Source organism: Mya arenaria, chromosome 15, assembly GCF_026914265.1.
Source record: "Mya arenaria isolate MELC-2E11 chromosome 15, ASM2691426v1".
Taxonomy (NCBI): domain Eukaryota; kingdom Metazoa; phylum Mollusca; class Bivalvia; order Myida; family Myidae; genus Mya; species Mya arenaria.
Window position 1 is genome coordinate 43,437,122 of NC_069136.1, and position 22,783 is coordinate 43,459,904.

The 22,783-nt window shown below is 33.1% G+C and overlaps 1 protein-coding gene and 1 long non-coding RNA gene across 2 annotated transcripts in view; both read left to right on the plus strand.

Moving 5' to 3' along the window:
* Window positions 1-9,196: 9,196 nt before the first annotated feature.
* On the plus strand, window positions 9,197-10,448 carry LOC128219523 (uncharacterized). The gene is made up of 3 exons (XR_008258565.1): window positions 9,197-9,266; window positions 9,904-10,031; window positions 10,337-10,448. It is a non-coding gene; the product is annotated as an uncharacterized LOC128219523 (long non-coding RNA).
* A 3,716-nt stretch (window positions 10,449-14,164) lies between these two features.
* LOC128219403 (E3 ubiquitin-protein ligase RNF213-like) overlaps window positions 14,165-22,783 on the plus strand; it is a 47,487-nt gene continuing 38,868 nt past the window's right edge. The window contains exons 1-3 of the mRNA XM_052927214.1: window positions 14,165-14,197; window positions 14,799-14,896; window positions 15,208-15,326. Of these exons, the coding sequence (XP_052783174.1) occupies window positions 14,165-14,197; window positions 14,799-14,896; window positions 15,208-15,326 (250 nt within the window). The remainder of the gene's footprint in view (window positions 14,198-14,798; window positions 14,897-15,207; window positions 15,327-22,783) is intronic.

Below are 22,783 nucleotides of genomic sequence, written 5' to 3' on the forward strand. Positions count from 1 at the left end.
AACTTATATTCGTCTTATCCTGATAATATTCTAAAAATAATTTTCGAATGATATAGTATCTCTCGTGTTTGCACTTGGTTAATATAAAGCTCATTATTTTATTGCACATGTGTTTTCACTCAGTAGCCTTGATTAGTATTCTGCGTTAGCATTGATCTATTTACAGTGTTTTTAATTAATTAATAATTATATTATTAATTCTTTTTGCTACTTTGGATCAATAGAATAGCAGGTGTGTTCTCTGAGCCACGTTATAGTTATTATGGAGTTGATTAAACGGTGCAGTGTCAGTTGTTATCGCTCAAATGTTTGTTTACTGGTTTCGCGTTTAATATACTTGAGAATAAAGCTATATTTTTATCGAAATATATTGATACGAGACGGTTGTTTAAAAGCGTCAATGCCACCAGTTAGTTCTGTCTTTACTCATAAATCTAGGGAAATACTGGTAAAAGCCAACAATTGAATAAAAGGTGTTCGAAAAAAAGTTACCTTAAATCTCCATGTTTAAAAGTGCATAAATTACACCTTGATACTTATATGACACAACCAGTTGTCTAAAGGAAACACTATAAACGATTTGGTATTAATTTTTAAAACCAAAACTTACCCTTTTGGCTACAAATTTTATCACCTCTTTAACTGATGGTGTGTAATCAAAGTTGGGACCACAACAGCAACTAACAATGGCTTTCACCTGCCTCACGTCATCTGTCTAAAATGTTACAAATTCAACAGATGTTGAGGTAATCCCCTTTAATCTGCCAACTATACAGAACAAAGTTATTAAGTACCAAGACCCGAAGACCCTTTTGCTTTCAAATATTTCAAACGCTATTAAATACATTGTAAAAATTTAATATTTGTGCTCTTTCTGATATAACATACACGGTTACAATCTTGTTTTCAGTAATTAATATTTTCCATAAATGCGTTATTTAGTAAGTTGTTAAAAGTTTGTCAGTCAAAACTAATGTTGGTTTCAATGTGTATGTTTTGAATTTGAATTAGAGAATTACTTTAAAAACCCTAGGATGATAAATAAATATATCAACGGTACTTGCTGTTTTTAAACGTTTCAGACGTCTTATACCTCAATAAATAAATGCTTGGGCTTAAACAGTCTAATGCGATTACCTTAAATTTATTTTGCATGACTTAGCGAGTATCAGTTTTGCGGCCCGAGCTTATTATAATTATGATACAAAAAGTGTAGTCTGTCTTTGTTGCTTCATTAAGTTGTATGTTGCTTAGTGTATGTCAAGCTAAACAAGGTATCTCGTTGCATTTTTTTGCCATAGGCTTGTCTTTGTAGTTTCCTTCGTATTGCTTGGTTAGTTTAGTATTTAAACAATTAATTAAAACCATGTTATAGTTCTGGTTCAAGTAAGTATTTAAAACTTAGATCATATATTTTGGACTTGTTCATAAGTCACTAAAATAATTGTACAATTTCGTACAGTTTATGTACACCAGTTCATATCTAACTAAGACAACGTCCTTATATTGTTTACATTAGTAGCGGAGAAAAGGGAATACGGCTTTACTGACGACAATTTAGAGATACTAAAACGAGTGAGAAACCTAGTCGCTAAAATTGTCACAGCAATTGAAAAAAGGACACTTCCCATCGGTGTCTTTGAGAAAATAAGGCCACGAAAAGGCATTTTTGAACACATTGTACGCTTGGTCACACCAGGAAGACCACGAATCAAATTAATTGAATCCATCGAGAGTGACGTCGACACGTTTGAGCAATGGATGAATGACGTTACCGTTTTACGAAATATGTGTGACAACAAGAGTAAAGGTAAGTTTGTAAGGCATTTAAAGGGACTAACTCATGGTTTTGGACCAAAAATGGGGTTTCTTGGTAATTAATCAGACAAAAAATGTTTTGTCAAGATTGGCTCTAAGATATCGAAATTGCAGAAAAAATATAATCAAAGTATAAAACAATAGTGTGGTGTTAGAAGGGTGCGAACCCGCTCCGGTAGTCAAGAAAGATATTGAAACCGATGCTTTAAGCACTAGGAAACAGGTACAGTTTACTTATACATTAGCTCAATTCATTAATAACATCACGTAATAAAATCAACCAACCAATTACGCGATAACGAATCGCTTAATCCCGTTGGTAACGATATTTAAAATTGTGGTCTTCAAAGACGATATTTAGGAAAATATCATCATTTGCTGCAAAAGGATTCCAGTTGTCAATATCTTAGTTTTAAAACTCCTAATGAATTTCTACACTTCATTTCGTAATACAAAGTGCATTTTACAAACCATGAGCGAGTCCCTTTCAGGCAAATATGCAAATAGTTCATCAAGCAATGCCGTCGTTGAGGTAAACTTCATAAGCATAACATAATACTACAGAAATATTGACACTTCATTGCATTTTTGCTAAATAAATTAAATAATTTTATTATCTTTAACCTAAGATTTCATAGAAATAACACTTCTATCATTACTTTTCCTGTTCCAGTTGGATTACAGTCATTTGATGAAATTTTGGTATTAAGGGAGCATTTTCATGAAACACCAGCACATGCAATAAGTCGAGATAATTTAATAAAACGGTGGGGAAAAGACGTAGTTGCCTTTTTTGACAAGGCAAAACCTGGTCTTGTTCAAGACAATTACTTGTTTGGTGAGCTTTGGAAAGAACGGTGCGATGAGCTGAGTGACATGGTATTGAAATTTCAAGATGTGGTAACATGTATTGGCAAAGTTGTATTCGACAGGTAATATGACCATGAAGTATTATATATAGCTTGTGGTCTTTAAATTTTTAAATCACTGAATTACCTTATACAAAAAAGATGTCTAATGAATATGAATAAGTATATAGGCTGCATGACAAAGTATAACAGTTTTATACATATGCTATTGTTTTGAATGAAGAGTACAGATGGAAACAGTGTAAGCTCTGTGTTTGTTATAATCCGTTTCAATATATCATGAATATAACAGTATGACATATATTATTGCAATGTCTGATAAATATATTGAATTAAATAATTATATTAAAATCAAATACTAAACGTACATATGCTAGATAAATCAATACAGGTGTCAACTATATCACAATATATCTAATTTTCTTTCAAGATTTTTCCAATTTGCTAATGAACTGAAATCGGGAGAGATGAATTTCACGAAATTAGAAAATCAATTAGGGAAGTATTATGATGAGTGTAGTGATGGAATGCCCAAAGAAATGGCGATATTGGGTTTGTTGCAAAAAACGATAGAGGAACGATGTAAACAATTAGAAGGATATAGAACGCTTACGAAGACTATGGTTAGAGCAGAAATTCTAATCGAATTGAAAAATGTTCTTAACTTAAATGGGAACTTTAATGAAGTGGAAGAGATTGTGGTCATGGTAAGAACATTTTGTTATGCATTTGTTTTGTATTATTGCATAAAATGTTACTTTTCAGCCTGTTATAGAGATAGATATTATTTTACTCCTCCATAATGGAGAGAATTGAAACAGGTGAGCAAAATGAAATTTACACAGGCGTGGTTGGTGCAGAGATTGGGTCAATCCCTACCTACTGACAGTCAACCACACCTGTGTCAGGCCACTGCCTCAACAATCCCAGATAACGTGCATTTAAGTAGGTAAACTTAAATAGATGTAAATTGTAACAAATCTTTGAAAATGTAATAAATATGCATTAACTTTCAGAATGTATTTATGTCGTTACTTGTTTACAAGTAGATTAAATTATATTAGTAATTTAAATAGCAAACTGATATGAATAGAGGAGTACAATGCAAAATGGTACTTAAACTTTACCATAGGAACATCAGCCTTTCACGAAATTAAAATTGATAAACTAATATATGTTCCGGTGATTTCGTTCTCAATTTTACAGTTTTTAAAAGTAACTTATACTTAAATCATAGATTGATCATTGAAAGATTTATCGGATCACGTTAATGAAACATTTTTAATCTGGTACAATTATTGCACGTAAGTACATCACACGGTTAATTACATATATGTAAAACTGAGCTAGTTGCTTGCCTAAAACATGTATGTGCTGTTTTGAATACATGTACTCTACTTTCATCGCAGGGAAAGTGATTGTAACCCTGATAGCATTTCTAAATGTTGTTTCGAGGAGTGCAAAATATATCATAATGTTCCTTAGTGAGCAATGAACTTAATTTTTCGCCTAATGGAATTGCCTCATTGTATCATTCGACGAACATAACAAAAACATCTGTTCTGAAATGCAATAAATTTGAACAGAACAGAGTGGCATATGGCCAGCTAAATAGTTTACTAAGAGCTTGCGCCACCGTCCTGCAATATTTAAAGACACAAAATTGCACATGTGTTTTCACTCAGTAGCCTTGATTAGTATTCTGCGTTAGCATTGATCTATTTACAGTGTTTTTCCATGTACACATTTTTAGGAATAGTCCATTTTTTACATATTGGTTGACATGTATTAAACATTTGTATTTGCATAGTATTCTACATAAAACGGGAATAATTCCTCTAATTGATCTTGGATGTTCAAGAAATGCAAAATATGCGTTTTACTGTTTTCTCTGTGTCCAACTTACAGAGCTGTCCGAAGAATAGTAGTTTTTTATTGATGAATTTTCTTGTCAATTCCGTGGTTAATCGATAAAATGTCGGAACCTAGTGCTACGTCAGACCTGCTTGACACTTTTTATGCACACGATTATGGTCCCGAATTCATTTGTTTTGTTGAAATATTGTTCAAATCCTCATAACCGTATAATACTTTTGAAAGTACTTTAGTCTGATAGCAATGTTTCATGGGTGTAAACTTCTGTCATCGGATGCCCTGCAATCTGTTAGACCGAAGTAGTTTTTTTTTAAGTTTACAGCACGCGTCTTTAATATTACTATTTTGATATTATTGTTTTGTGCAGCCTGTCAAGGATGAGTTTTATCTATCACAAACAAAAGCAATAAATTGTCTCATTTGACGTGATGAACGAGTGACAACATTTACTGCTGATTGCACTACCTGGCCATAACATTTAACAATTTCAAGCCATCTGGGGTCAAAATTTAGAAACAACCTTTTAGTAAGAATTTAAACAAGAACAACAAATTTGGAATTCGTTCTCATTACGTTACGGTTGTGAACAAAGTAGGGGCCTTGTTAAATATATAGTTTGCTAAGTAGAGAAAATACAAATTTGTTTTGTCGTAGTCATCTGCATTTGCTTCACCGTACTTGGGTTTCAAACCTTTGCGAGCCTCTGTAAATGGTAACGACCGCAAAAAGGTGTATCAATCTAATAAAACAGTTAATTCTACATTAAAAAGTTAAGGTATAAAATGTAGAATGAATATAAAAAATATTTATAATGTTTATTTTCAGATTTCGAAAATCAGTTGCAAAATCAAAGAATTTGACATGGGTGTAATGAAGGAGTGCGGACTTTTGGACAGCTTTCGGGATACTATAAGCTTGAGAACATTTATTGAATGCAGTGTGATGCTCGATTTTTTGGCGAAAGATCTCAATATAAGTAAATGTTTTTTTATAAGATTTTACATATAGGTAAATATGCAACTGGTTTATTAAGATATTAACTTATTATCATGAAAGGGGAGTTATCTATGATTTATGAAAATGATAAGTCTGTAACCGCACTGGACAAATCTTTGAAGTTTTATTGCTGCTATATCGCTGTATCGCTTTATATATATTTATATCATTGTCAAAGTTATTATATCGCGACAATGCAAAGGGAGGTAATTGACAAATGTTACTCTGCTATTAGGACAATTGTATACATTCATGAAAGTATCGTAGAACACGGTTTCAATTCCATGATAATACATACCGAATACGTTGATAATTGTACCGGTAACTCTGTTTAGCAATGTCGCACGTCACGCTAATGTTGTCCGTTTGTACTATGCGTAGCTTAAAAAAGGATTAATATTATGTGGATACGAAGGTTAAGTTTCCATTACACCACTTCAATTAAACTGTATACATTCTGCTGCCACTGAACTTCTACAAATTAACAAAAAAGTAAGCATGAACATTATTGCTTATTTGAACACACGATTAACATGGTGGTTAACTGGATTATGCTAGACATGTAATGTCGTGGTTAATACTAGGGTACTAAATTTGTTAGGGATGATGTGCAAAAACGAAATAAAATAATTACAAATGTAACCTTACTTGTGTATCTTAATGGCTGATTATCTTTGTTCTCTTTATTATTATTATAGGTTCGAGAAATGATCTTAACAAATTTGTCGAGGTGGTCATGTCTAAATCCGTTGACGAAAAGTTCAGTAATGACAAAATACAATGTTTTCACACTGCCATAAATGGGTATGGTCCTCTTATCTTTGATGTGGAAAAGGGATTTGGATACTTACGATTGCTCGAAAAATGCCAGGAAGTATGGAAAGAGCTCAGAGTTAATATGAAGCTCCCAAAGCAACTGGTAATTTGTTCAAACATAAAAAACATAACCTATCATAAACCAATGAGTACATATATGAGGAGCATTTATATCTGTGTCTTTTTTGTATAATTCATATCCAGGCCCATTGTCAAAACCATCATGGAGGAAGGGTTCTACAAGCTGTAGTTATTTCGTTGTTATTGCGCATAAAATTATTATCTTTCTTTACAAGTCTTATTACAAGTATACTGACCGCCAATGAATACGCACCACAAATACATCCAATGTAATATGGTAGTAATTTTGTTTTTTGACTAAGTACTTTTTTAGCGAAATGGAGTCTGTATTTTATGATTGTAAAACAGCACCAGTACCAAGCGCTCAGTTTATTCACCTCAACGTCAAATACGCCTATCAAAAAATACAAATATGATGTTAAATGCGTCTTAAAGGAATTATTCCGTCGTTAAAGCGTTGCACAATATTGTTTAAGCTTGACGTTGCAAAACGCAACTTTTCAATATTCTGTATCCCATATTTGTTATGAAGACGACAGCGTATCACGTCAGCGCGTAGAGACTAAAATTAGCATTTACATTTTGATCATACGAAAGAACTGGCTTTATTATTACCCGTACAGGTTTTTACTTTAATGCAGCTTGGAGCCTGTATTTTTAATGATTTGGAACGCATTTGTGACATTTTTTGTCTGATTCTAAGAGAGCTTTTAATCTTTTTTTGCGATTGAAACAACTAACGCTCATATTTCGAATCTTAAGTCTATTATGAAATTGAAATGATAATGTAAAAACTATAAATGTTGGACGCTGTTTTCATACCTGAGATGTATTGTAGGCTTTCAAAAGATTTCGTCAATGTATTATGTTACACATGTACATGACCAACGCAATGAATCACTACACTATTCGATTGGTTAGACACGTTATTTCCATTAAATGAAGTCATATCTCTTTTATAGAAAGCTGCTACTGACAACATAAACTGGCTTAAAGAAAGAATATCCCATCAATCGACTTCAGAGGCATCAGTTCTTCAGCAGGTTTCAGATATAAATCAATACGGAAGGTATACAATTGGTAAAGGCGGTGGCGTTATTGCAACTGAAAACTTAAAGGTAAGCACGAAAGTAAACACACTGCCACCTTTTAATTGTGTTACATTATAAAGTTTGGTTCTTAAGCTTATGTGGCATACTTGAAATGGGAATTACAAATCTTACTTAATTCTTAATATTTCTTTTGTGTGTGTATTTGGTGTTTTTACGTACTTGTTTGGCGTTTGATTGGCCTTGGTTGTTATGCCCTAAAACATGTTTTCGGTTAGATTAAGACTTATTCTTGCAGACAATTGACGATGTGATTAAGCTTCACATTCACAAACCGGGTAAAAAAAACAAACAAGGAGAAACATTTACCTGTGAAGATTTAGAGAACATGAAAAGTCGTTTGATGCTGACAACTCGACGATCAACAGAGGTGCAATATGATGTCGAAATCTTTATTCTGGTAAAATTTCTACATTTTTTTATCAACTATTGCATGTCAGTGAGGTCGATATCGCCTCACCATATTGACCGAAACTGCAAAGCAACAATTGTTTTAGTGTTAAATGCAATATCAAATAGCATTTAAAAATTCAGGCTTCTATCATCAGAACATGTCATTAATCTTTTAAAGTCATTTTACTAATTCACATATTTTCAAATATTGCCGTCATGCTCTCAAAAAGCTTCCCTGAATCTACTTATCTTACAGTAATGAAGAGCAAACATTATCGGAAAAATATATCTGATCATATAATTGTAGTTATCTTCAACTCGAGAAAATGAATCGCGTTTCGCCATTTACCGGATGTAACGCAATTTACCGCAACGATCGGTACATACCAAAGCGATTACTCGCACTAGTACGTTGGCTCAGGACAATAGGCTCAAGACCACAGTTATCTGCCCCCCGTTGACCAAGATCCGGATGTGAATACAGAAACAAAGAGTGCTTGTGTTCAAGTATCAATATTTTATTAAAATTGAATGAAAAAGATGCAAAAAATGTTCTTTTTGCAGAGAACTTGACTGAATTTGACACTCTATTGCAGAAATTGATAGTTTTCAATGTAAATATTGGAAAAATCATAGCTTGTGGAAGTCTGAAAATTAGTTGTTTGTAGCCGATTGACTCCCTGGCGGAAGGGTTATGTATTTGAACTCAATTTTGACAGTCGGGTCAATGGTCAACATGGTGTTTTCTTGTGATTATATTTTGTGTCTTGAATTGTTCTAGAGATGCCATGTCCTTGTTTTTCAATTGGGGTGTGTTTAAAGTCAAAAGCCAGGTTAGTGTCTATATGAAACATATAGTAAAAATAACTGTGGTCTCACGCCTGATATAGAGGAAGCTTTTGGAGGGGTGGCCTATTTTAAATTGTTATAAATTCTTAATTTATACAGCTATCTACTTGAAATTTGGCCAGTTGACAGTGCTTAGCCATAGAATATTGGTGTTTGAGTATGAAATGTGAAAATCTTATATTACATAATATAAATTAATGATATATAATTTTCTTATATATTTTTGACATTTTTAAAAAAAACTACTTTCACTTTCAATTTAATGTTTGGAAATAGTTCCAAATGATGGTAACTAATGAATGAAAGCCTCACTTTCAATTCCAAAGTATAAATGGAGGGATTTTTTTAACATAGGAAGCAGACCCAGGAGGAACTGTCTGTTGAAGACCCCCCCCCCCCCCCACCAAGCTGCCCACCAGAGGCCAAGCTGTACTTGGTGTTTGCCAACATGCTGTAATTTGTAAGTACTTCAAGATAATATATTAGAAAATGGTATCCAAACTGAAGTACAAAGTGAGACAGTTTGGTCATAAAAGCCCATTGAGACTGTTTGTTCCATTCCTAAATGAATTTCTTTCATGTTGTCAATCATTTCTGATGTGGCTTTGATAATAATATTATTTTCTAATGAAACTGCTGACTTGTATCAGTCTTTGGTCTGTATTGTGCATCTATTCACACATTTTGTTTGCTCTTTTAAGCAAACATTACAATAATTGCAAATTCTATAAGCAATTAAACAAAACTTACTGCACATAGGATGCAGAATGATGTTTTATTTAGTGTGCATATGATTTTCAGCTTATGGACAAGAAAACATATACTTTAACAATCACAGCAACACAATGAGATCCCAATTTTAAAGAAATAATGCCACCTTTCATTAATTCATTCTATCAATCATTCATATATATTCATTAATTCATTCATTTATTCAATTTATTCATTGAAAAACTTGACATTTCTCCAAGGCAAAATAAATAAAAAGTGAGCAGCTTTCATAAAGAATAGAGCCTTTTCCCTTAATGCATTAAAAAACACAACCTTAATACAGTATAAATGTTTTAAAAACCCTAATTTATTGCTTATTTTAATAGCCAGCCTGGTTGCTGTAGCCTCAGAGGAATTTTCAAGGACAAGAACCAGTGCTGGTAAAACTGTGGTCTCTGTGGTTTTCCATACCGGCTCTCGGCAAGGATTTTCAAGAAAGGAATACCATCTCCAAGTAAGAAGAAATTCTAAGCATGTCTGGTTTGAATGCTTGCAAAATGCATCTGGGTACTCAATAAGATGAGGTTTACCTTTGAGTTGTTAAAAACTGATTGCAAAATGTCCAAAAGACTATATATTCTATTAAATTTGTCCTGAAAATCTTTGAATTCATGAACTTTTCTGCATATTTATCACATTTATGACTATATTAAAGGTTGTGTATGCCTCAAAGAGTGTTTACAGGCCTTTTTCAAACTTTAACAGTAGTGGCAGATAGTTTTATTTGTGTAAAACATTGCCTTTGTGTCTTGCTTGCAGATCATGATGTGCCAATAAGCTCCAGTTAGCTGCGGCCTTTTCCCCAGGCGGTAGTCCTGCAATCTGAATCCAGGAGATGCAGCTCTGAATCCAATATTTCAGAAGAATGAAGATGTTAGTCAACTCTGTAGTGCTTGTTTGTGTGTAAATGATTCCAATGAGTGAGATTTATAGCAAATCAGGTGTAAATAAGCATCTTATAGACAATAGTGAAGTGCTGTACTCTGAATTTAATGCCAAATCTAGCCTTCAAAACAGATTCTTAAAGTAAATTTTTTTTAAAAATGGACATAATAATGCTATCTCTGCATTTTCTACATCATGTAGCCACCTCATACATGAAAACACTAGCAGTTGTCATGAATCTTTAAGTTTTGGTGTGTTTTTTGCCATTTCCTTTGTTGCGCCATTTGTCCCGGAAGCCAACAATTTGGCATATAGTGTTGTTTAGACTGTCTATTAACACATTATCACTAAATTTCTTGTGTTAAACTGAACAGTTCTGTTACCTTTGTATATAAGTGGACCAGAAAAGCAAAATTTTGACAAGTTGAGGCATTTCAGTTGGGCTCTATGTCATTTTTTATATAAAACACTAAGCCGATGAAGTGGAAAAACCTTATTTTGCTTAGAAAAAATCTTAAAAGAGTAGGCAGGCCAGTTTTATGGTGCTGTTCTATAGACACCATTAAAAGCTACAAGGAAAACTTTACTTGGTCAAATTATTCCAATGCATAAGGAAATAATGGCTCTTCAAAGGTTTGCGGCTTAACATTTGAGGGAAATGGCTGTTTCTGCTTTTTATGAAAATACCACAGGTGCTAATACTTGTCTCATTCATTTAGTGTTTGATATATCATTGCCAAACTTTCAGTATGTGTTGCATATAGCCTGAAGCTGAACTATAGGAGTTTTGAAGTCTGTTTCTGAAAAAATGTTGCTTAAATAGGCTCAAGACCACAGTTATCTGCCCCCCGTTGACCAAGATCCGGATGTGAATACAGAAACAAAGAGTGCTTGTGTTCAAGTATCAATATTTTATTAAAATTGAATGAAAAAGATGCAAAAAATGTTCTTTTTGCAGAGAACTTGACTGAATTTGACACTCTATTGCAGAAATTGATAGTTTTCAATGTAAATATTGGAAAAATCATAGCTTGTGGAAGTCTGAAAATTAGTTGTTTGTAGCCGATTGACTCCCTGGCGGAAGGGTTATGTATTTGAACTCAATTTTGACAGTCGGGTCAATGGTCAACATGGTGTTTTCTTGTGATTATATTTTGTGTCTTGAATTGTTCTAGAGATGCCATGTCCTTGTTTTTCAATTGGGGTGTGTTTAAAGTCAAAAGCCAGGTTAGTGTCTATATGAAACATATAGTAAAAATAACTGTGGTCTCACGCCAATACATTGTTTACATCTCCGCCCACAAGTCAAAACGTATATGTATCACTAAGCAAGTGAGGATGTTAAATCCAATGGACAACGTTAAACAAATCTGATTTAATAGTAAGCATTTTTATGGTGTATGTTCCAGTATACATTGTAACTGTCAATCATATCTTTGGAGTTGTGAATTTTAGGTATTTGACAGTATGGTCAGGCTGGGACAAATGTTTCTAAATTTGTATGCATCCGGATGCGTCCTTTTTGAACAGTGGTTTGCAGAATTTATTTGTTGATCCGGTGCAAATCAACGTATTGTTTCGATAACATTTCAGCTGGGTAAAAATAAAAAACAAATGGAGGTAAGCAATAAGGAACAATATGGCTATTTGCCGGACAATTTGTGTTTAGCTTTGAATATAGAAATGCCTTCTTTGCAGAATATTACATAGGGATGAACACTGTGCTAAGAGATTATTCACGTAGTGTGCTTCAATTCTTAGCGGTTCGTATTGTTTTATGTAATAAAGCAGATGATTTTCCTAGTCTCTCTAAAATGTTGCAATTCTTATTAGCCGCATCATGGACGATGTGAACACTGTCAAATTTAATTTCTAAGGTCATGTTATAAAATACTCATTAATAGTCAAAAGTCAAAACTGCCCTCGGTCGCATATAGACCAAGTGAGTTACTGCCGTCAGCCTACCGACCTTTTGCATTAGTTTACAGGTCTATTCCGTCTTCGGGCAAGGAAGTTTGGCTATTTGGCAGAAAATCTTAGCAATATAATTTGTTAAACATACATATAAAAGGTGTTGAGTTATGCGTAGTACATCAAGGACCACAACCTTTCTTTACTATATTTTAATACTTTACATTTTTAATGTTAATTGGATGCAAACAATGTGTTCTCCACATTGATATTTGTGATTGAAAGGAAATTGAAATATAACATTAATAGTTACGGAGAACAAGACAACCAAAACGTTTATTTTATTTATTGACAAAGAAAGGGTTATTTCAGCTGTTCCAGACACGGGCTACTAATACTGATTATTCGGTTGGAACTGACTTTCTTCGAGACTTTAATAACTTCCTTGAACGATGTTCTCTGGATTGGACTGAGAAAATTCGGATTGCGCGGGATAATCAGTCTTGTCTGAACTTTTACACGATCAAACAGTTAGTGATAATGCAGCGGATTTTAAACGATTCTGAAGCCCGAGAACACTCGAATATTCTCAGGCATCTACTCGATATTGGGCAAAGAGAAACTGATGTCAGTAAGTGTGTATTACGTAAATTAAGCATTTTCATACGCCCGTTCGTAAAACAGGACATATTATAGCTTCACATTTGGCGTGCGCTTGCCGTCCGGTATGTTTTCCGATCAATAACTTTAAAAGCGTTTGTCTAATCATCACCAAATTTTGTTAGATTGTGCAGGGGCATAATATCTTGGCTTAACAACCAGGTATAGCGCTCGATTCACTGTAGATTTATCGCCCTTTACTTAAACAATTACCTAAAATCGGCCTTGTCTGGTCAATACCTTTAGAAGCCTTTGTCAAGTGTATAATTTCTCGAAATGTCGCCTGCTTTGAGCTCCGACTTTTTGGAATGAAAAATGATTATTCACGTATTATAGATGAGTATGACTGATGTCATTTGACCAATATGGATTTATGAAGTTTAAACATAATGAACTTAATGAAAATATGACAAGTCAAGCCCAATATCTCCATAGTGAATGTTGCAAACTGCTGACCTTCAAACTTATGCAAATTAAAACATGATTGAGATAGGCTGTGAATAAGGTAGACTTTGACAATTTTTGAAATAAAGGGCTGTTAGACGTTAATGAAAAAAGTTATAATGATTTATTAAAATCAGTTGTGATATAATACAAATAAAATACCACATTCTATTACGTTTAGATAAATTCACAAGTTAGAGAGCGAATAAGTTTGGTAACGCTTTGAAATAATAAGGGCCATAACCTTGGAATTTATCACAAAAAGATGAAATATTATCCCCATAAACATTGTAGCCCCATTTGCAACTTTAATGACTAGATAATAAATGCTACAGTTATAGAGTGGACAACGTGAAATTGTTTATATTTGACAATTTAAAGATAATAATTAAAGAGTGAATTGTGTGTTCTCGCTAATGATCGAGATATTATGCCCTTAGTTTAAGCGTTATATATTTTACAACGATTGTTAAGGAAGCTATGAAAGCTTATACATAGTCACTCTCGTTGGCACGATGTGCGAGAATGTGGTCTTGTGTTGTGGGGGAAACACGGAGTAACCGGAGAAACCCACTTGTCTGGCTTGTTGACCAGTAACCAAACTCACAATCGGCCAGGCCCTTAAATACTGTAAACCACTGTAATAAAGATTGAATATCAAATTTTCAAGCAAATGAAGTTGTAAAAATGTCAAGAGCCGTATCTCGTTACGGTAGCTCGGTAAGTATTGGACATGAACTGTTGTAAGAGAGTTAGAGAGCTGGAACAAGTAAACTTTATCATCTTTTTTACGAATCAATAGCAAATTCTCCACAATTGAAAACGTAAAGTGGCTGTTCATTGATGCCCGTGAATAGAGTAAAGATTGGATAACAAATGCAAAAGTAAGCGAAATGCAAGCATTCATCCAATGATAAGCATTTAGCAATCAAATTAACATTTTTCATGTAAAAGGACAACATCTGTATATTTGGCATTTTGTTCTTGTTTGCGTGTATTTTCTCTCTTTTCATGTACATATTGACCCCCATATCGAAATGCTAAATATCAGAATGGGACAAACTGTTCTATAACTACCCTTCGGATAAATTATAACGCTATTCAAACATGATACGAAACAGTTGCGATAAAGCGTTTGTGTATATGCTCAAATCGGGTTATAGATGCACTTAAATATTGTATGTAAGGAGAATAAGTAGGAATATGGAAGGTCAAGTGATTTTTACATGCTTGTGAGCTTTTACAATGTGTTACAAGTCAACGTGATTGCCTTTGATTTTCTGTTTCTGTTGAATCATTTAACCATAATTATGTATCACAGAATGTATTTGTTACCACAGAAGACATAGAATCTGCCTTACCAGAGTATAGGTCCAGTTTAAGCAGTAAACCAGAGATAGTTGTCCCTAAATCTCCGAGGTAAAACTTTTATGAGGATTTTTTTTTAAATGGAAATTTCATAGTGAAACAATAGAAAAGAAAAAAAATGTGCGAACTGTTTATAAAACATTTACATTTCATGCTCATTGACGTATAGCTTGATGTAGAATGAATATGACTATTTATATCAATACACTTTATCACAGTATGAATATCTCCTTGTGTTTTGCTAAAAGAGTTTAAAAGAAAAACAGACCGATCTATTTTTACTTTTAAAACGCTCTACAATCCAACGAAAACGTGTTTATACAATTTTCCATATTCGATTGTCTTATTTGTATTGTTTGCAGGGAACTAATGGAAGCGGTTGAACAATTGTGGAAGGACTTTTTGAGTCAGGACCTTAGCATGGAGGGCCGCGTTTCATTCGATACCCTTGGTATTGCCCTTCAAAAAGTATTTGCAAAAGGTACATAACTGTTTTAGCCAATTCTTAAATCATTTAAAGACAGCAATTTGTTAGTTTTACAAAACAAAAGGAAAATTACGTGGATTCTTTCATATATGATGCATTTACATGACCTCCCATATAAATAACCAGTTAATAGTTTTTTGGTTTTTTTAAACGGTTTTAAATAGTTCGGTTGCCGGTATACAGTACCGAATTCATGTGAGTAATATATGATATTTTGGTTTGTGGCTTATTTGTTCAGTTCACTGTAATTACTATCATTTTCGTCCGACAAAATATGACAAAAGTTATATTTAAATACCCTTCACTTAATAAAAAACTATGATCCGATTTGATTTTAAATGTATCAATTATTTTGAAGATTGAATATTCCTGTTAGTTAAATTCAACTTTTAATCAAATATGTGCAGTTCGTTCTTAGTTTTATAAAACGGTGTTTATTTACATTTTCATAGTAACAAGTGTATGCACTCCGAAATATATAAAGGCCGGTACCCGGTACACTTTGAACTGCACCATGACACTTTTTTGATATCATTTCTAATGCTTGGGAAGTATTTCTAATTTTATTTCCTCGGTATAAAAGGGACCAAGTAAACTATTGCCAGAGGCCGACAAATAATTGATAGTTCACTTACCCTTTCCGGACCTCGGGCAAATAAGCTTGACTGTTTTATGACAAGCAACTTAATAAGTATGTGTAAATGGTTTTTTTAGTCACAGACCGAAGGAAACATGATTACAATTTCCAATGGACAGGTATCTATTGATAACTTTTTAGTTAGTAATTATTTTTCTTAAACTATGTTGTAAAGGAGCCGCACATATTTAGGTTCCAAAACTCCATACCTAAAAACAATGTATAGCTCTTGATTGACACGAGAAATAAAGTTTGAGTTTTAGGGCAATTTTTGTCCCGTTAAAGTTTTAGGGCATGTTGGGACATTAACTTAAAACTCATAAACCCTTAATTCAGTTCACTTCATACTTCACACGGCCTTCAATGATACATAGCTGCATGTCATCCTAAATACAAGCTATGGCCCTTGATCGACTTGCAAAGTTTGATTAAAGTTTCAGGGCAAGTAGGGCTTTCATTAATATACTCCTATACTCTTCATTCAATTATTTTCATACTGCACACACTTGTTAACGGCCATCTTACTTTCCGGATACATAACTGCATGTTAACTTTTACATTCAAATCATGAATCTATTTAGCTGCGTCTTCGATGTCTTCCATCAAAGTTCGTCTTGTTACATTTACATAGTATGATAAGTAGGAAAAACATTGTTGATTAATATTAACTAGTACGTATAGATAGAAACTTTTACGACTTAACGTTTGCACCATAAAGAACAAAGTAATAGTATCTTTCTTAAGATATTTTTTCATTTGTTAAACATAAGGGCTTCTGAAATGAAGTATGAGCTTAACGTGGTCAATGAAAGGTATATGGCAGGTAGTTCAACTTTTAAAAAAATATTATAATGTTAATGAGGACGTGAAATAAGTAACATGTCGATTTTCACCAAGCAGACATCACATATATGTTGCCTGCAAGTCTCATTGGATAATGAATAGATACTTTAGTAATTCCAGTCGATATGGTGAAAATTTCGAGATATCTGATATATTACACGCCTAGTCAATTACAATCCCGATGATTGGATTTTTCTATCCGTACCGGAAACACATGATTTACCTTTTTTGCATACCTTCATTTGTTCCGTAAAAAGACAAAGAATATAATGAGGTGTTCAAATGAGGGTTAGAATATTCACAACAATTTTATATTTTTCTATATTACATACACTTCAAACAAAAAAAGGTTATTAAACCCCCACCACGCAGTTGTATGGGCTATGCAAAAATCACCTAATACCGTCCGTCCGTCTGTACGTCCGTCCGTCCATACTGGGACATCGGGACAAGTCTACTTGTCTCCATTACACCATATTTTTTAGGTATTTTCTACAATCTTCATACATATATTGAGTATGTTATGCAATATTTTGTGTATGGTAGTTTAAGAGTTATTGCCCTTTGATTATTTTGTACTTATTTTTTTTAATTCCCTCTACCAGGCAATCTTGTCCGGAGCATAAATTGAAAAGTCTTTTAGTATTGACTTAAACTTCATGTACAAATATATTTCAATAAGGAGAAGTGCAGTGCAAAGGAACCGTAACTTAAGTCTACATAACTCGAAATTTCCATCAGGAATTGACTTCAAACTTTATACACATATACATCTCTTTCAGGAAAAGTTCAGTGCACATGAAATATTTATCTTGGTGCAGTATATTTTCTAATTGTCCTTTGTTTATTTTCATACTAAGTTTTCGATTGGCGAATAACTCGCAAAGTCCTATTAGTTAGTACTATTCTAACAGATAAATCTCATTGAAAAAAGTCCTCATGCAGTATTCTTTGAGTTATTAATGTTCATATGTTTTGTCCGAAGCATAACTTGAAATGTCTTTGATGCATGAACTTCAATTTCATATAATGATCGATCTCATTTAGGAAAACTGGGTTGCATAAATACTACTCTGGTTGAATAATTGTTTTAGCTATTTCCCTTTGTTAATTTTTATTCCCATTTATTTGTCCGGAGCATTACTCGAAAAATCATTGAGATCTTTACTTCAAACCTAACATACAGATTTATCTCATTACGGAAATATGCGTTAAACAAAATCATAAGGTGCAATAAATTTTAAGTTATTGCCCTTCGTTGATTTTTAAACTTATTATCAGGAGTATTGTCGATATTGACTTCAAACTACCATTACAGAAATATCACATTGAGGGAAAGCCCAATGCTCAGGAACCAAAACTCTCACTGCAGTATTTTAACTTATTGCCCTTTTTCATACTTATTTTTTGTCTGGAGCGTAACTAGCATTTTTCTTCAGGTATTGACTTCAATCTTTATATACAGATACATTTCATCTATGAGAAGTGCGGTGGACATAAAATATAATTATGGTTGCAATATTTTTACTTATTCCCTATTGTTTATTTTCAAACATACATTTTGTCTGGAGAATGAGTCGTAAAGCCCTTCATGTATTCACTTCAAACTTAACATAGAATATATTTTGGTGCTGTATTTGTTTGTTCATTTGTTAGTCATTTTTAATGTTCTTATTTATTTTTTGTCCGGAGCATAACTTCATTTACAGATACAGAAAGATCTCATTTAGGGAGGTTCAGAGCACAAAAACTATGGCTATTGCTGCCCTATTTTTAATTCATTGTCAATTGTAAAATTGTAATCCATTATCGTAATGAGAAGTTGATACTGTTCTTAATTCGGCTTGGACTATGGCAGTCTGTGGCTGCCCTTGTTTTACTGTTTTTTACTTCCTTCCATAACTTCATAATGTTTTTGAGGCATTGACCTAAACCTAACAAAAGAAATAGTATTTTGAGTTTTTGTCAACTTGACTCCGAACTTACTGCATGCCTTTATTCACAGATGCTTTAGTCCTTACTTTTCCCAATAGTAGGACCATTAACTATACTGATGCCTTATAATCGACAAAAGGCTTTGAAGGAGTATTCATAACCCTCAGTGATTATTCTTATTAAAAGAAGGTGTTAAAGTTGGGGTATATATCACATCCAGTGATTGATCTAGGTTTTTCTTTAAAAAAATATACTCGGTAATAGTTAACAATTTCTATGAACTTAGCAAATGTGCTAAGTGCTATTGCGTTATCCGAATGTGTCAGGAAGCTCATTCATAACAATCGTGTTCTGTGTATCGCTCAATTCGTGTGATCATGGCCTTCAGCACTCTGTTTGCCTTCTGGCTCAAATTGTTCGCTGAATAATTAAGAAAACAAATATTCTGGAAGAATCAAATCAATCAAATGTATCTGCAAATAGCATATTCACAATAAGTGTTATGATTTCAGGAATCGCGTGGTACCTTATTTATATTTATAAGAGCCATATTTACCAGGCAAATGAAAACGCATCAATCCCTATTCGCTTTTAATTAGGAAAATCACTTGAACGTGTATATACATATGCAAATGTTGCTGTTTTATGTGCTTGAACGCCTCTTCATTAACTTTTTTGGCTGAACATATCATTGACCTGTCCCTGAAATCGTCTATCAATTTATACAGCAATCTTAACATAGTCAATAAGGGCGTTATATTGTTTAAAAATGATTAAAAGAATGCATTCGTCAAATATTTGAGTGTTGTTTGTAAATGACTTGAATGCCTTTACCAGTAATCGTACCGGTAGCAAGGTAGCGTAAAACAGTTGTTACCGAAATTGCCTCCCATTAATCACAATATATCGCGTAGATGAATCCTCATTTAATATAGAACCTTTATATACGTGAATGAAATGATGCTGCACTGTTGTCATTTATAAAACAAAACTTTAAGGAATAGAATAGGTTTTCCTTTACATTACATTGGTAAACTCTACACAGATGTTTAACAGGTAAATGTTGATGTACTCGTATATACGAAAAAAGTAACCATATGTCTATTTGTAATTGAGATGTCCATTCCTATCAGATATATTTCTTTAAAAAAACTAATGTGTTACATGTATACTTTTTTAAATAGAAGTTCATTGTTTAATTGTCTAGTTGCATTGCTAGGTGACATAGATTCAATTAGATTAAACAATGTTATCCTATGATATTTTCATAATTTATTAATCAAGATTTGTTTAGTATTTTCCATGTATAGAAGTTAAAATAGAAACAAGATTCTTCTAGAATTTGAGATAAAGTAATCTGTATTATGTCTATGGAACATTCTTATTTAGTATATAATGACAAACTTTTGATTTTGAAATGAGAGTCAAAATAAATTCTATTAAGTTTCACCAATGGTAAATTTCTTATTATTCTATGAGGATTACATTTCAAACTGTTGTGGGACATGAACAAAACAGGAGAAAATAGATCTTGTAAGAAAGACAAAGACATGGTATCTGATAAAATATTAATTCCTCAGCGAAAGTTTATCCTGTGAAGGCATGGTTGACCCTCTATTGAATACGTAGTTTTCCTATAACAGCTTTCACTTGCAGAAATCTCTGCTTTTTCGACAGTACATCGGAAATTTCAGACACAAGTCCAGTAGCCAATCTTTTTAACGATTACCCTTTTTAGAGGCACACACATCAATGTTTAACATAATCATGTTTGACATTAAGGTTAAAAAACAAGACTCAAATATGACATACATATGGAGTGGGAGTGCTTGTTTATTTAGGTGAATGACTGTAAAATACTTTTTCTTGCAAATTTTGAGCTACGCAGTGATTTTTTTCTCGACATGAATAGCCCCGCCTCCTTTTCCCTTTAAAGACACCAATCTGAAAATATGTAAACACAATCGTTAGATTTTTGCCTTAAAATACCTGGAAATACATAATTAGAATTACGACGATCATTTGATTTTACGTATTAATTTATTAGACACACAATGAACCTTAAAGTCCGCGAAGGAGTGTGGTAGTAGGTCATACTTTAAAAAGATCGAAAATGATATTAATTCAGTTAACTGTTAATTTTCAAGCAATGAAATTGCTTCAGTTTTTTCACAATTCGTTTCCTACCAAATTACTATTCATGAGCACCACAACCTATTCATTGGCACCACAACGTTCAGAAAATCGAGCGTAGTGCAGCAAGTATAACAAATGAAGTTCTAAAATTTGTAACGCGGCAACCTTTTGTCAATAAGAAAGCTACACACATGTAAAGAAAATGCTTAAACCTAAGGTATGTGAACAATTCTCACGAAAATCCAGATTTTTACGTTGTCAACACTAACGTCGAGCAAGTTATGCAAGTTCTAGACGATCAGATATTAAATTTTATTCAGAACCTTTACCTTTAGAACAACTCATGACCATTCCTATGTGGAACTACATTCTCCAATTTTTGTAATTTACTCGTATAAACCTCTAAAAATGAAAATAAGAAACTATACTCACTGTTTACATCCATATTCCACTCATTGGCACTATAACGGAAGACGCGTTGGAGCATTTTCAACACATAACAAAATGTTATGGCTCCAATGATTACCCGGCGCGAATTAGCTCACCCGCTGGCTGTATTAATGTTTGTTAGAGTTTACTTCATTTCTTTTTAATTGTTAAAACTCTGTCCAGTCTGTTTGAACGACTTAAGCATTATGTCTTTATACACACATCAAACATTTCTGATTCTGTGGTTCATTGGTAACATATAACACTAGAGGACGCCAGCTTCAGAGTGGGTTTCTTTTAAGTATATTATTTCTTTCGAATTTTAATGTTTCATTTTTAAGAACAACTTTTACGTCTGACCTGCATTGAGTTAAAGTTTTAAAACTGTTTTACTACTATTTATAAACATTACAATAAAGTGTTCATAAATATTGGTTATATTTTTGTTTTTGCAGTAAAGTTTCCGGTACGAGATCTTCAATCTGGTTTAAAACAAGGAGAACCGAATTTGCTGTTGGTATCAGCCGGTATGAGTTTTTCTTATTCGTAATTGCAAGCTATTCTCTACGGCGAATTCATACCAATTTTAAAATGTTGAAGAAAAAAAAGAAAAGTTTATTTTATAAAATTTGACAAACACTCAGGAAGGTCCATTATCAAATTATTGCTATACAATCGCTTTTAGATTATTTCAGGTATTGTATTTAGTTAAACTGGAAGTAGTTTATAAAAGTGTATAAATAACAATAATATTATAAGATTATCATAACGTTGTTTTACAAACATCAAATTAAATACTAGTATTGAACAAATATAAAATATGTTACACAGTACAAGTCCTGTTCGTTCAACTAAAACAGTTGCTTTACATCAGCATAAAGATAGTCTTGAGTTATACCAAATGGAATGTGAACTCCGAATGTACATAAACCGCACAACGTTGTTAAATATACCATAACAAAACTGAAGTCCCTTTCAAAAAGGCACACGTACATTTATACTTCAATTATACTTCACGCATGAAGAAGAAAGAAAAAAGTTTATTCAAAGAAATATGCCACGCAATGCATATTTGAAATAGGCCAACATCACCCGTGATCAAATTAATGTAATACAATGGCTTATAAACAAATGTATGACGGTACAGATTTATAAACATGTTAAATGTTATTCCGGCGGTTTATTGCCATATTTTATAGGTGAAGTGTTACCAGCAGCTTTACAAATTTATTCATATGACAAACATTCAAAGAGTAAACAGATTCTCCCAAGAACAGTACTGTTCTGTACGTCAAAGACGACAGTCGATGAGGTATATTGCACACAACCGTGCATATCATTGAAGTGTGTGTATTATATATTCAATGATTTCGATCGCTTATGAAATTTTAGCCCAAATAATGGTACAACAAATTCTTACAAATAAGTTTCTGCCTTTCAGTTGGACATATTCTTTCGGAGAGCTCTATTT